We start from the raw sequence: 14547 nt of genomic DNA on the forward strand, positions 1-14547 counted from the left end.
CTTGGTAAGACAAAAATGAAAGCCATTATTTCATACTGTCATGTAATAATGCCACACTGGAATACTGCAATCTGTATTGATTTTATTTAACTACCAATTCTAAAGGAGCTCTGCTTTTTCTTTGCACCTTTTGATTAAATAAGGGAACTGTCAGGTTATATGAGTGAGAGTATTTGGAGCGGTGTAACAAAAACACTAGATTTCTCGCATTGTTTGGGTACTACAATCGAAGTAAAAAAAAAAAAAAAAAAAAGAAAGGGCCAAGTAAATGTTAAGTGTTCCATTAAAAATGGTTTACTATTATTATTATTGGGCTAAGTGTTCCATTCATCAGCAAGATGAACAAAATATGGAATTTGAAAGTTAAATTATAATCATTCGGGTGTTTTGAATAATTCACCTATTTAGGTGTAAAGTGAGGCTGAAGAGACCTGCTATATGGACTGATCCTGCTAATCCTACTCGAGACCACAAATATAATGAGATTATTTAAGTAGGCCAGGAATGAGTAATGCTTTTCTGTGTGGTGATGCATTTCATGAATTTAAAAAAAGAGCTTGGCTGACTTGAAACTTTTTCAAGAAATATTCTTAGCATTTTCACCCAAACTCTTTATTCCATTGCTGGCCCAAGGGCTGCTGAAGCCACCCATATCAATCATGCAATCTACATTCCAATCACAACAGACACCATTTTATGCAAAATATAAGCAGCCCTCTAATGCCTACCAAGTTGCCAAGCTGTTCCTTAAATGCAGTTTAAATGTACTTTTTCTAGACTGGCCAGTACTCTGCTACATGGATGCCTTGGCTAGAAGTGTGTGGTACAGCCCAGCGTCACTCAGATGCAGCTCTATAAAAAGATATTTCTGTCACTGCTCAAAACTCATTGCAAACATGAGCATGATGCAGCCAAATGTTACATAGTTTGATTGAGCTAAGCTTAGAATCCAACAGAGCTGTTCTGCCGGCTGCTCACTAACTTCCACAGAACCAACAGCAGGAGGTGTCAATATTGACATACAAAAGAGCTTCCCCCCCCCAGTCAAAGATTCTTTCATTCTGCCTACTCTTGAAACTCATCAAATGAGCACTTTCTTTCAAGATTTGGTTGTTCTCTACACTCAGACTACTATATCAACTACAGCCACAATCTGACAGTGCATTTGAGCCATTTAGTCAGATACTAAAGACTACCGAATTCAATCCATGAGCTCTGTAGTTTTAGTCCCCAACCCCCTGCCCTGAGCTCCCTGCTGCAACCCTCCTGCACCCCAACCCCCTGCCCTGAGCTCCCTGCTGCACCCCTCCTGCACCCCAACCCCCTGCCCTGAGCCCCCTGCCGCACACTGCACCCCAACTCCCTGCCCTGAGCCCCCTCGTACACCTCACATCCCTCCTTCATCCCAACCCCTTGCCCTGAGCCCCTTCCTGCACACCACACCCCCTCCCACTCCCTACACTCCCTCCCACACCTCTGCCCCAGCCCTACATTCATGGCCCTGCATGCAATTTCCCCACGCAGATTTGGCCCTCGGGCCAACAAGTTTGCCCACCCCTGGCCTAAAGTGTGCTTCTGGCCTTGTTATTCTATACAAATCAGAGGAACTAAGCAAGATATGTTCTCCCCTCTAGCACCCACTTCCTTTGCCTTCAATGTGTGTGCGCGCGCACGTCTTTCTTCTCCAGTCCCACTTTTCTTTGTGAGCATTCCAAGAGATTTCCTTCAAGCTATACTTACCCTTACAGGTCAACTAACTAACAAGTACCACAGGACATCAAGGGTTACTCCTGTTAGGAATTCCAGCATACCAGACCATGCTGCACAAACATGCTATTTGCATTTCCTACAAACAGTTGGAATTAGGAGGCAACCTCCTCCCACATTCTCCTACAAAATGTTTCTATGATCTATGCATATGCTATGCATTGGCTCCAGGACTAATGGAACTCTGTTTCAGCAGTCTCACAGACTACGGATTGTGAAACTGGGCCATTGTTTAAAGTTAGAATGAGTTATCAGTGGATAATGCAGTCACAGCACACCCTAGGGACTTTTGCACCAGATCCATTTTGATGATTCCCTGTGGCAAATTTTTCAACAGAACTATGCTATAAAGCAAAAATAGTTCATACTTATGATTTTCCACTATCACCCTCCAAAAATTAAATATGGGATTTACAGAAAGATACTTTTTCAAAGAGTGTTGACAAAAAATACCTAACTGTTGGCCAAAAATGCAATGTTTTTGTTAGAAAGCTGGATGCAGATGTACCTCAGTGTTATAGCTATTCTTTCCACTATTTCTACTGACAGTGTAATTCCTGTTATGAGAGAGGTTTTTAACAAAAACATTTATAACGCTTGAACACTGATTGACTGTTGTCAGAAATAATTAGGAACGGGATACCTATAAGTACCGTAATAGGAGTCTGGTACACAAGAGTGCTGGCAAGAAACTCAGCTCGATTTCCAGTCCTCAGTCATGTGACCTGAGTGAGGTCTCCAAGACCAATACCCTTGCCACATGACATTGACTCCATTGGTTAATTACAACTTACCTTTTATTAAAAACAACCCAGATGAATAAAACCCCTAAATTAATATAAAATGTGATACCAATCAAAAAGTGAACATTAATGTGATGTATTCATTACTGTCTCTGAATGCCCATGGTCTTCCAATCACACGAGCACTTCTTGTTCTCAAAATAATTCCTTCTGCAATAACTTATTGAGCCACTGAAGTGGATCTGCCACCTGGAATCTGTGCGCATTTACTATTCTTGGCAATTTTCATGGTCAGTAACTGAGTTTTACTTCTCTCAACAAAGGAGGTTTAACAATAGCATTCTAGATGTCTTTAAGAAACAGAGTCAGCGTCCTCCACGTGTTAGATGCCTTCTGTTAGACTAATCCTCATGGGAGTGGGGTTCTGACATATAAACACACAAGGACAAAGCAAACCAGACAGCAGTTATCCAGCAGTTTTTGCAGCCAAATGCATTTCTACCCTTGAAAACGTCTTAGGTCATAAGCAATTCAGGGCAGTGACCATATCTTCCTGTGTATTCATATAGCCACTAGCACAATGGAGCACTGAGTCCTACTAGGACTTCTGGGCTCTACTGTAACATTATATAATATTCCTATAGACACAATCAGAATGAAAATCTATTACACAGTAATCCCCTCTGCAATCATACTTCATGCTAATCTCTGCCATTGGGTTAGTTTACCAGTCAAAGAGGCTGATCCATTATATGTGGAACTAAGAATCAATTCCACAGGGATACATGCACAGAGTATTAAAGAAATCAGAACCTAGGAACTGCCATACCGGATCAGACCCATGTTCAATCTAATCCCGCGTACTGTCTGCAACAGACGCCAACATCAGAAGAAGGTACAAGAAGCCATGAAGTAGATCAGTGGTTCCCAAATTTGTTCCGCCACTTCTGCCGGGAAAGCCCCTGGTGGGCCGGGCCGGTTTGTGTACCTGCCATGTCTGCAGGTTCGGCCGATCGCGGCTCCAAGTGGCTGCGGTTTGCTGCTCCAGGCCAATGGGAGCTGCTGGAAGTGGCCTGGAACAGCGAACCGCAGCCAGTGCAAGCTGCGATCAGCCAAACCTGCGGACGCGGCAGGTACACAAACCGGCCCAGCCCGCCAGGGGCTTTCCCGGCACAAGCGGCGGAACAAATTTGGGAACCACTGAAGTAGACAGAGGTGAGACAACCCTAATGGTTAAAAATTGGTTTAACCCTGAAGCACAAGGGTTTATATCTCCTCTAAAAGTTTATCTACTATTAACTCTGGATATGGATATTTTTTACCCATATAAATAACAATCCCTCTTTGAAGTGGGCCCCAACTGTACATGAAGTTTTACTCAGTAACAGAGCAGACATCAAGTGTAAATGGTGGATTCTCTGTAACTTGAAGTCTTTAAATCATGGATTTGAGGGCTTCAGTAACTCAGCCAGAGGTTAGAGATCTATTGCAGGACTGGTGGGTGAGGTTCTGTGGCCTGCCATGTGAAGAAGGTTAGACTAGATGATCATGATGGTCCCTTCTGACCTTGAAGTCTATGGAATACATAGCAAACAGAAGTTTAATTACTAATAAATTCATTATAACATAATGTTCATACCTAGGATTCGAAAGATTTATCTTTTTTCTAGGTTATTCTTGGTTAGCATGGTAATTGACAGTCACTGAATAATGGTATAAAATGAAAGACATTCTTTAAATAATTTCCAGTAATCAACATAAAAACAAAATAAAATGCACTTCTACCTATTAAAAACAATAATTGTTGCCCATTCAAATTCCTGGAACTGAAATCCCACTGAAAACAAACATAAGAGAGAGACAGAGAAAAGGAAGTTAATATACTACCTTACAAGTGCAGATAAATGAGAATGTTTAGCTAAAGCTAGTTTTCTTTCTGTAGCAAAAACACTCTTGTGGAGTGTTAAAATTTCACTACAGTTCAGCTAGCCTTTGTTTTTTATACAGATGAGACATCTGGCTGCACAGTGCATAAGGAAATGTGAGCTTAGACTTTTCACTGTTGTTTCAGCAACATTCCTAAGTATTTTCTCTGCTCTTCGCAAATGGCCGGCTGCGCTTCAGAAGCGTCAGTGGTGCGCACTTCATTGGAGCTGCAAGTGCAGCAAATCAGACAACTGTTTTACAGGACTCTTCAGACAAACAGGCAGCTTTCACCTCAGATCAATGAGGATATTGATCCCAACTGTGATGTCTTCTTAGAAAAGAAATGGTCAGGCAGAAGAAAGGTGGGGGGAGAATGAAATCTTAGATTTCTAAGAGATACAGAGACCTTTGCTATGAACTTTTCCACATAGGACAGGTTAGGGAGTGGAAATTGGTCTGCTGGACAGTGTTTGGGAACAGGCCTCTGCTTTTCTTTGATGCTTTACTTCATCCAGCGTGGGAGCTTTAAGGAACATTTGGAAGAAGAACCACAGGCTCCACTTAAGTAAGAGAATTGACTGATACACTTAGGCGTTTTAAGATTCAACATTAGCTGTTTTTAATGTGAATTTATATTTTGTTTAAATGAATGTCCATGTATTAATATTTATAGCTCAGTGTGATTTATTTCTAAAATACAAATAAAATTCTGGCAGCTTTTATATGGGACCTATAGGTCTGACCCTTTTATTCCAGTCTCTATGACAAGTGCACTGCCATCTGTGGCATTAATAGTAATACATTTTCTTCAAGTTCCAGCATCATTTATGATCCAGAAGCGTCTCATTTTTGCTCCATTACATAACAAGTCTGATCCAGTAATACTGAATTTTCATCTAAAATTTTCCTAGTGGAGTAACATATTGCATCCATAGATCATTAAATAAGAGTTACAGTCATTTCGATCTCATTTGCATAGAAACACAGGGCCAGATTCCCAGGTGGCATAAAGCATCATAGCTCCATTGATGCCAACGGCACTAACCCAATCTACACAGCTGAGGAGCTGGCCAACAGAATCGGGAAACGTTAATCCCCATGCCTACAATTCGTTGAGTACAGACAGAACTGTGTACCTGCACAGAATCAATGGGCATGTCTACACTGCAGCTGGGAGTGCACTTCTTAGCCAAGTAGACAAATATGTGCCACGTCTGCTCAAGCCAACATGCTACAAATGGTGCCACAGCCAGCAGCTCAGGCTAGCCACCAGGGGTCAGGACGGGTTTGTACTCAGGTGGCTAGCCCAACCCGCCACCTATGCTAACCTGGTTGCACTGCTATTTTAGCACACTAGATTGAACAGAGCTAGCACATCTGTCTACTTGAATTGGGAAGCACACTTCCACCTGCAGTGTGGACGTAATCCATTTGGGCTACCTATGCAGATTGCAGGATTTAACCCTAAAATATGTATTAGGTCTTCTAGTTCATCTCCACAATAATACAGGATTTCTCCCTACCATTTTGATCTGTAGTTTTCAGATGTTGTATTATATAGGAACTGAGGAGTATCCCTTTAAATTGCTTAGGAACCTTCTAGTTGACCTCCCTGTCTTCTATGGCAGAAGCCATCAGAACCCTAAGACAGGAGCAGTGTATATATGTAGCAAGACCCATAAGTTTGTACAGAAACAGGCTATGCAATCAAGTAGCTTACTGAGGAACAGGAATCCTGCATGACATCTCCTATTCCTGGGAGCTTAGGACTAGCCATGAAGTCCTTGTATGTAGCACCATGCATCTGTTTAGCTGGTGTAGAGATCTCAATGCATTCATCATTAAATCATCCTTTTCTTGATATGCATTTGATAACCTCACCCCTCCGTCCCCAACAAACCCAGAACATAGCCAGTACCACGCCAAATAAATGTGCAGAACTTCATGAGATCTTACACAATAGTGTGTATTTAAAGAGGCATATGGTGCCATTTGTCTGTACATAGCTCCTACCGTTACATGGTACAGGAATTACTGGGCTTGAACCCCATCCCCAAATCAATATACATAACACTTCTATCCCCCGCCCCCCATACCTCCATCCTTTACAATGGTCATGCTGATTTTGGGGGTGGGAGGGGAGGAAGTAATATTGGCCAAGACCACTTGTAATATATCTTGCGTATCAAGTTACAAAGCACAGCACTTTAAAAGCTGAATTAAAAATATCAGAAAAGGCAATACTGATCCAGTCCCACCTTCAAGTCACTTCTACAACTTAACACTTTTCACAAGAATCCTGTAAAATTCTTGTATGATGACCATGGAGAAAGGAAGCTTTCCAATTCAAATAACTAAAGAAGACACAACTAGATAACATCTTTAGCTGTGTCATGTGGAAAGCATACAGGCATGAAACACAGAGATGCATTTGAACACCAGACATATTAGGGGAAAGCTTTTTTTGGTCCAATGGAACCAATATGTTAGCAGCTTGAATGAGAACTGGCAAACGTGAAACATAGAATCCTATTTTATTCTTGAGGAAGCAGAAGTTATTCTTCTGAGCTGGAAGAGTTTCTTTTCGGACTAATCACTATTCTTTTTATGGTTCACTCACCCTCTTCAGAGGTGCAAGAGCAAGCTGGCAATTTCCACACAAAGCAAAAAATTTCAATTAATACATAAGATTGACTTATTCCAAGTGACTGACAAGAACCTCCTAATAAAGTAAGGGAAACATGAAGTAACAAAATTAATAAACAGTCTTAAAAAGCTTCACCTGAGAAAGCGGTGTTAAATGTTTATGTTCAAATTACCTTTATCAACTGCATCTATATCCTCAATTTTTTCTATGAACATTCACATTTTATATCCAAGACCATGAAACTTATCACAGAATTGCACAATGTATACATATGCCAAGAACTTTAGGACAAAGAGCCCTCAGTTTAACTAAGCCAAGTGATGTCAGACTTTTCATTAGCAATCAGTCAGTCTTACATAAAAAATAAAAATCTGGTCATTATCAGATATCTTTTGTCTACAGCCGTTAGATTTCCCAATGGCTTGATCCATTTAAAAAACTAGCAGTAAAGAAACTGTATTTTCCACAGCTTTAGGCTTATGATGGAATTCATGTTTCCTACAGGGGTTTAATTGCATTACATGCACACATAACTTCACTGATATTGAAGATGCTGGCTCGTTTTGAGATTTTTGAATAAGTGTTGGTATGCGTATGTATTAGCAATACTGGCCTGTGTTTTCAATAGCAGTAGCTTGGTATGCTCTGACAGCATATGGTTATAGATTAAAATAATAAATAAAGAAAAAGATGGCCAATTAAATGTGCATATAACCTTTCCCCAGTGAGCTCTGTTGATATATTTTCCTCCCAATACTGGGGAATCTCTCTGCCCCCCACTTTAACTAACTAACCAATTCGGTTATTCAGCAAAGCTCCTGTATCATTTTTGTGGCACCTTAGAGACTAACAAATTTATTAGAGCATAAGCTTTCGTGGACTACAGCCCACTTCTTCGGATGCATCCGAAGAAGTGGGCTGTAGTCCACGAAAGCTTATGCTCTAATAAATTTGTTAGTCTCTAAGGTGCCACAAGTCCTCCTGTTCTTCTTTTTGCGGATACAGACTAACACGGCTGCTACTCTGAAATGTATCATTTTTATCTCTTTTCAGCTGACCTGCCCATTCCTTCTGAGAACACCTCTCACTATCTAAATGTGGCGTGTCAAGGGAGTTGCAGGTATTGTTTATACTATGTTATAATCCTTTGGTATCACTTAATTGGTTTAAATGGCTTTAAAATAAATCTGTCAACTCCCTACAGCTTTAACTGAATTTCTAGGCCTCCTTAGAGACTTGTCTCCACATCCCTCTATGTAGTTCTTCTTTAAGATCCTGTTTTACACCTGTGCAAAGCAATGATTATTCCTTTATCACAGGACCAGTAGAATAATCACAAGAGAGGACCAATTGCCCTCCTTTAAAAGCTACCTAACAGCGAGAATGACTAACCATTGGACCAAGTTACCAAAGGAAGTGGCAAATTTGCCATCTCTTAACGTCTTCACAGGAAGACTGGATGCCTTTCAGGAAGAAATGCTTTAGTCAAACAAAAGTTCTTGAGCTCAATACAGGAGTAATTGGATAAAGTGTTATGGCCTGTGATATAATAGAGGTCAGACTAGATGAGCTAATGGTCCTTTATGGCCTTGAACTCTGGGCCTTAGAAGATTGGGCCTTCTCGCCACCACCAGAAATATAAAGCATCTCAGTGTAGAAGGGGAAGCTTTACAAAGTATTCTTCACAACATCTTTCTCCAGCATCCTCTATCACATTTCTAATAAATTGTTTACAGTTATCTCATCCTCACTCAGTTGCACCTGCAGAGTGGCTCTGATCCTGCAAGCTTCTCCATGCAGGCAGGTCCTTGTACCCATGCAGAGTCTCACGGTCTTCTGCACAGAAGTCATCCCACACTAAGGAGGCTAAGGACACTGAAGATTGGGGCCTTAGACTAAGATCTCTGAGGCATGGACTTTTTTACTGTCCATTTATGCTCGATTGGTACCTCCAGCAGTATAAATAATATAAAATATTATATTGCCCATTGACAATGTTGCTTCAGTGGATATTTAATCTCAATGGATTACCGCAGAAGACAATTTCTAAGCACAGCAGGCATCAGTTAGGTGTGGGCAGGTGTCACAGTTGGGCATTGCTCTTTCCTTCTTTAGGAAAAGCAAATAAGTGAGCTGAGATCAATTTTCTATTGATCTAATCCTCAGGGAAGGGACTTTAAGAGAGCAAATCACAGTGTCACAGCTGTAAACCTGAATCTTTAGCAACTTTCAGTAACACACAGAATTCAAGGAGATTAATCCAGTTTTTACAAAATCAAAATCAAACCAAAGTTTGTTCATACCCCTGTAATTTTCAGCCTTAATCTTTTCAACCATTTATTACAACTGCCACTTGGCTCTCAAGTTCTCCCTCTCTGACAAAGTTGTAGTCAGCCTATTTTTGTTGTTGTTTTAACAGCTTCAATAACAATGATGACTAAGGTCTTGATAGGCTAGCAGATGTTTTCTAAAAGGAAAATAATAGCATCTGAAAACAGATCCTCATATTTCCTGCGCAAAAACTATCCTGGTAGCACAGCACGTTTATCCATGGCAATTGTAATCAGTTAAAATCATAAACTAGTTCTGGTTTAAAACAGTTCACAAAGAGGTTTAGGCTTAGGGTTAATCACTTGCAAATATACACTCTGAAATAATAGCCATCTTGATAATCCCATGCTGCTGTAACTATTTGTCTATTGTTACTTGGTCATTTTCCACTAGGGTGATCAGATGTCCCGATTTTATAGGGACAGTACTGATTTTTGGGGCTTTTTCTTATATAGTCACCTATTACCCCCCCCCCACCCCCTGTCCCGATTTTTCACACTTGCCCTCTGGTCTCCCTGTTTTCCACTCCTGTAATACAAACATTTCCAAACATAAGGAGAGCAAAAATTGGATATGGGAACATTAATGAATGACAGTAAAGGCAATCAAGCTGAAAAATCATTACTGGGTGTGTTACTTTGGTTGGAAAGCAGTGACATGCCAGTCCTATTTCATGACTAGACAAAAGGGTATCCTGGCCTTGACACAGGGAGGAACCAAACAAAGTCCAACCTGACAAGAGAACATTAGCAGCTGCTTTGCAGTCCTATCTGCAGAGAGATAACCTGGGAGCAAAAACAGTCCAGCAACATGGCCCTAGCCAGCAAAACAGTCAAAGCTCCATCTGTTCAAATGCATTTGGTCATTTCCTGTCATGTCAACACAACCTTAATTATTGACTTTTATCTGTACCTTTACTCCTGACAGTGGAAAGTGCTCTTTGGAGCTGCTGCAGTTCTCAGCTTCAATATTTTCAGGAATGAAATTTTTCCATACACGTTCAAACATTTTTCCTTTTTCCTCTCATCCTTCAAATAATTTACCTCCAACCTAAACTCCCCCAACCATATAATCACCTCAAACCTCCAATCCTTCCCAGTGGTTTGCCTCTGCAATTAACAATCACCCTCACCCACCCAGGTCAGCCACTGAAATGTATCCACCTTCCACTACCTCAAGTACATGCCCATCCTGATTTCTCTTATTCCGCCCTGGGATCTTTCATCCTAGACCTATACTCCAGGGATGCTTCTGGAATAAGTTATCCCCTGAGATCACTCAAACCCACCCCCTGCCCAAACACCATCACTAGAGACTCCCCTTATGATATGCCAGCCATTGCCACTCGGGTAACTCACATATATCTCCCCTTGGAATATATCAGTCCTCATCCACCACTACCAGGAGCTCCTGTGATCTGCCACTCTAGAGATTCCCCCTGGGATATGCCAATGTCCAGTGCTTAATTTGTGCCAGGGCTTGCCAGGGCTGAGCCCAGCATCTCTAGGCTTGGCAGTTCATAGCCCCGGCACCTCTGGGCTTGCCAGGTCAGTTATGAAAGTAAACCAATTGCTTGAGCCCCAGTAACTCTTTCATTACAAATTAAACACTGCCAGTGCCACAGTGAGCAGTCACCACCCATATGTACCCATCCCCTTTCAGGAATACCGCCTGGGATATGACAGCACTCATCTTCCAGGGGCTCCCCTTGGGGTATGCCACTACGCCCAGGATCACTCAACCCCCACTTAGTCACTATGCTACCATTGACTCCGGTGGAATCTGCCCCACCTTTCAGGGACCCGCCCCCACTCGGGCCAGTCACTTCCCCTCTGCCCAGTATGTCTCCCCCTGGAATTTCTCCTCACTGCTCCTGCTCAAATTGCTCCAGCCCCTGGGTCACGCTCTTGCCTTGCAACAGCCAAACTGGGGCGGAGGGAGTGAAGCGCCAGCCCTGAGAGGCACGAAGTTGACCAGGAGCTGGACGCTCAGCGAGCGGGAGGGAGGCAGCGCGGTACTTACAGGACTGATGTCTGCTGAGGCACCCTGGGGATGTGATCCAGCATCAAGTGCATGCAGCGGATGGTGGTTTTAAAGCAAAGGCATCGACTGGGGCAGGGCAGGGACGCGGCGCACCGCACGGCCAGGAAAAGGACAGCTAAGGAGAGAAGTTTGGGCTCCATCTCCCCTTCGCTCCCCAGCCCCAGCTCGGGAGAGTCTGGCAGGTCCCGCTGCAGCTGCATTCGGGCACCTTTCCAAAGGACATCCCGGGGCCAATCAGCAATGGCTGGGATCACATTACAGGCAGCAGCGCGCTCCGGGTACCACCAGGGGGCGCCGCCCTGCTAAAGCCTATGCAGCCGGACTTTTAAAACCTGGTGAGAAAGGGGGGAGGTGGGGGCCAGACTTCAGCGCCAGATACTGACTGTGTTAATTAGGTTCAGCTGTGGGAAAAGCGATGCCTCACAGCTCAGCTAGTGGAGAAGTTGTTTTCCACAATGTCAGGTGATCCTTTTAATGAAATAATGCACTTTCCTGGAATTGCTTAATCCAGGCAAGCCCCCTCCCACTGACATGCTAACCAACTGAACTGCTTGGGAATGCAGCGCCCTAGACAGCGCCATTGCTCTGCACAGGACTTTAGGGACCAGGTAAAAAGGCAGGTCCCCAGGGGGGTTGCAGTGTCAATCTCTGTTTTGCAAGAGTAGGTCCAGGTGTCTCTGCACACAGACAGAAACACACACTCTTAGAGGGGTAGGGGGGAGAGCCACTTCAACGGAGAAAGCTTCTCTAGCCTTAAAAAGTAATGAAAACCAGACTTTTTAGAACAAACAGATGAACAGGCCAGAATACATTTTGCCCATGTCAAGCTGCTTTGCTTAATGCAAAGGGAGTCTTGGTAAATGCATTCCACTTTCTAATCCCATTGAGATAACACTGATCCCATAAGCTGAGAGAAAAGAAAGCAGTCATCCCTTTGCAGAGGAAGCTGGAGAAGACAGACCATGCTTTCCAACAGATTTGTTGCCCCCATCAGCCTCCCAAGAAGTCACAGCTCTACTTACCTTTGTAGTGTGGGGAGAAGGAATGACCACCCAGCAAGATTCCCCTCCCTCTCTGGATGGATAGTTCATTCCTCTTGTCTTTGGGAGAAAGTGGCTGCGCACTTTCCTTGCCCCTCCTTGGGGAAGGGAACAAGATGTGACTGGTAGCTTCAGTCCTAGGCCCTGTCAGCTTCAGTGGATCCCTTGCACCTGTACAGAGCTCCATAATAATACTCAGCCCTTATACAGTGCTTTCATCAGCAGAGCTCAAAATAACTACACCCATTTTACAGATGGGGAAATTGAGTCATGCAAAGGTGAAGTGTCTGGCCCCAAATCACCCAGCAGGCAAGTGGAAGAGCCATAAAACAGAATCCAGATTTTTTGAATCCTAGACCAGTGCCACTGGGCCATGTTGGGGCTCTCTACAGGCACAGGGAGCCACCTACTTGGATGCAGTTGCAGGAACAGGGATTTGGGCCCAGATCCTCAAAGGTGCCTAACTCCTATTGAAGCCAATGGAAGGTAGGCACCTAAATAACTTTCAGGATCTGGGGGCTTAAGTTCACAAGATGGATAGCTGTATCCACTACTGTGATGCATGTATGCAAACTGCCATAGGGTTCCACATGAGGGCAGCAGTCCACCCACACGGATTCTAATGCAGGCTTGGGGCCAATGACACCTATCCCTATGTTCCCACTCCTCCAATGCCCTTTGTAGACTGTACAAGTGAAACTCCATAGGCCTCCATTATGCAATCAGACTCTTAGGCCTTTGTCCAAATGCAGGACTAAAACTACAGACTCCTTTAAGGGCCTTTACCTCCTCTTGGTTCTGTGCAGTCCCATTGCACAGTCAGTACTAAACCCATCAGAAGATAAAATGGTAAATTAATAATAACTCTGCCCATCTGCTCAGCCCTGTTGGTGTGGTTCTCATAACACAGAGGAAACTTGTGCCGTATCCAACCTCTCTCTTCTAAAAAAAACAAACTGAGAAGCTAGCAAAAAGCTGTTCCTAACACATCTCAGCCAGGGTTCACACCAAGTTGCGGTATAGAGGCAGGGCCACCCAGAGGATTCAGGGGGCCTGGGGTAAAGCAATTTTGGGGACCCCTTTCATAAAAAAAAGTTGCAATACTATAGAATACTATATTCTCGTGGGGGCCCCTGTGGGCCCCGGGGCCTGGGGCAAATTGCCCCCCCCCCCCCGGGCGGCCCTGTACAGAGGCATCACTTGTTGCTCTGATGGATGATCTTCTTCTGTCCATAATCAAGGGTGTACATCCATGCTCATCCAGCTGGAAGTATGAATCATTTAAAATAGTTAATCACCAAATGCTTCAACCCTGCCTCCAAAGGGCTTCAGATGTGAATTGAAATGACCGGAAATGGCTCATGTCCTTCCTTTCAGTGGGTCATTTTAGATCATTCTATCTCCATCCACAGAGCCCTTGTGTAAAAGGACGGGTGGCCCAGCAGTTGGGGCCCTGGACTACAAGGAATATTCCAGCTTCTGTCATTGACTGGCTGTGTCACCCTAGGAAAGACACTTAACATCTCTGAGTCTCAGCTTCATCATCCATAAATTGGGTGTACTGATAATTACCCAGCTTTGTAAAATGTTTTGAGATCAATGGATGAAACAGGCTATAGATTGTATTATTTATTATCATTATTTATTTATTCCCTGCGGAGCCCCATCAGACTCAAACCTCTCCCCATCTGACTCTAAAAGGCCCCTCCAACTACTTCATTGGCGTGGATTCACTGAAGTGTGATAAGGCAGAGCCAAGCTCATAAACAATACTTGAAAATACTAAAGGGCTCCTTACTAGTGAAGAAAAGGCATAACAAGAACCGAAGTCTGGAAGTCAAATCTGGACAGTTTAGAAATAAGGCATCTCTTTTTTAACAGTGGGTGTGCTTAACCATTGGAACAAACTACCAAGGAAAGTGGTGGGTTCTCCATCTCTTGTGTCTTCAGATCAAGGCTGGATGCCCTTCTGGAGATATGATTTAGTCAAACACATGTTACTGGGCTCAGTCCAGAGGTAACTGGATGAAATTTGATGGCATGTGATATA

At 43.3% G+C, this 14547-nt stretch overlaps 1 protein-coding gene across 1 annotated transcript in view; it reads right to left on the reverse strand.

Moving 5' to 3' along the window:
• Positions 1-13303, reverse strand: part of PXDNL (peroxidasin like) — a 306963-nt gene extending 293660 nt beyond the window's left edge. The window contains exon 1 of the mRNA XM_005279926.4: positions 11437-13303. Coding sequence (XP_005279983.2) covers positions 11437-11657 — 221 coding nt within the window. The 5' untranslated portion in view covers positions 11658-13303. The remainder of the gene's footprint in view (positions 1-11436) is intronic.
• Positions 13304-14547: the final 1244 nt, after the last annotated feature.

The sequence above is a fragment of the Chrysemys picta genome, chromosome 2, assembly GCF_011386835.1.
Source record: "Chrysemys picta bellii isolate R12L10 chromosome 2, ASM1138683v2, whole genome shotgun sequence".
Classification (NCBI taxonomy): Eukaryota; Metazoa; Chordata; order Testudines; family Emydidae; genus Chrysemys; species Chrysemys picta.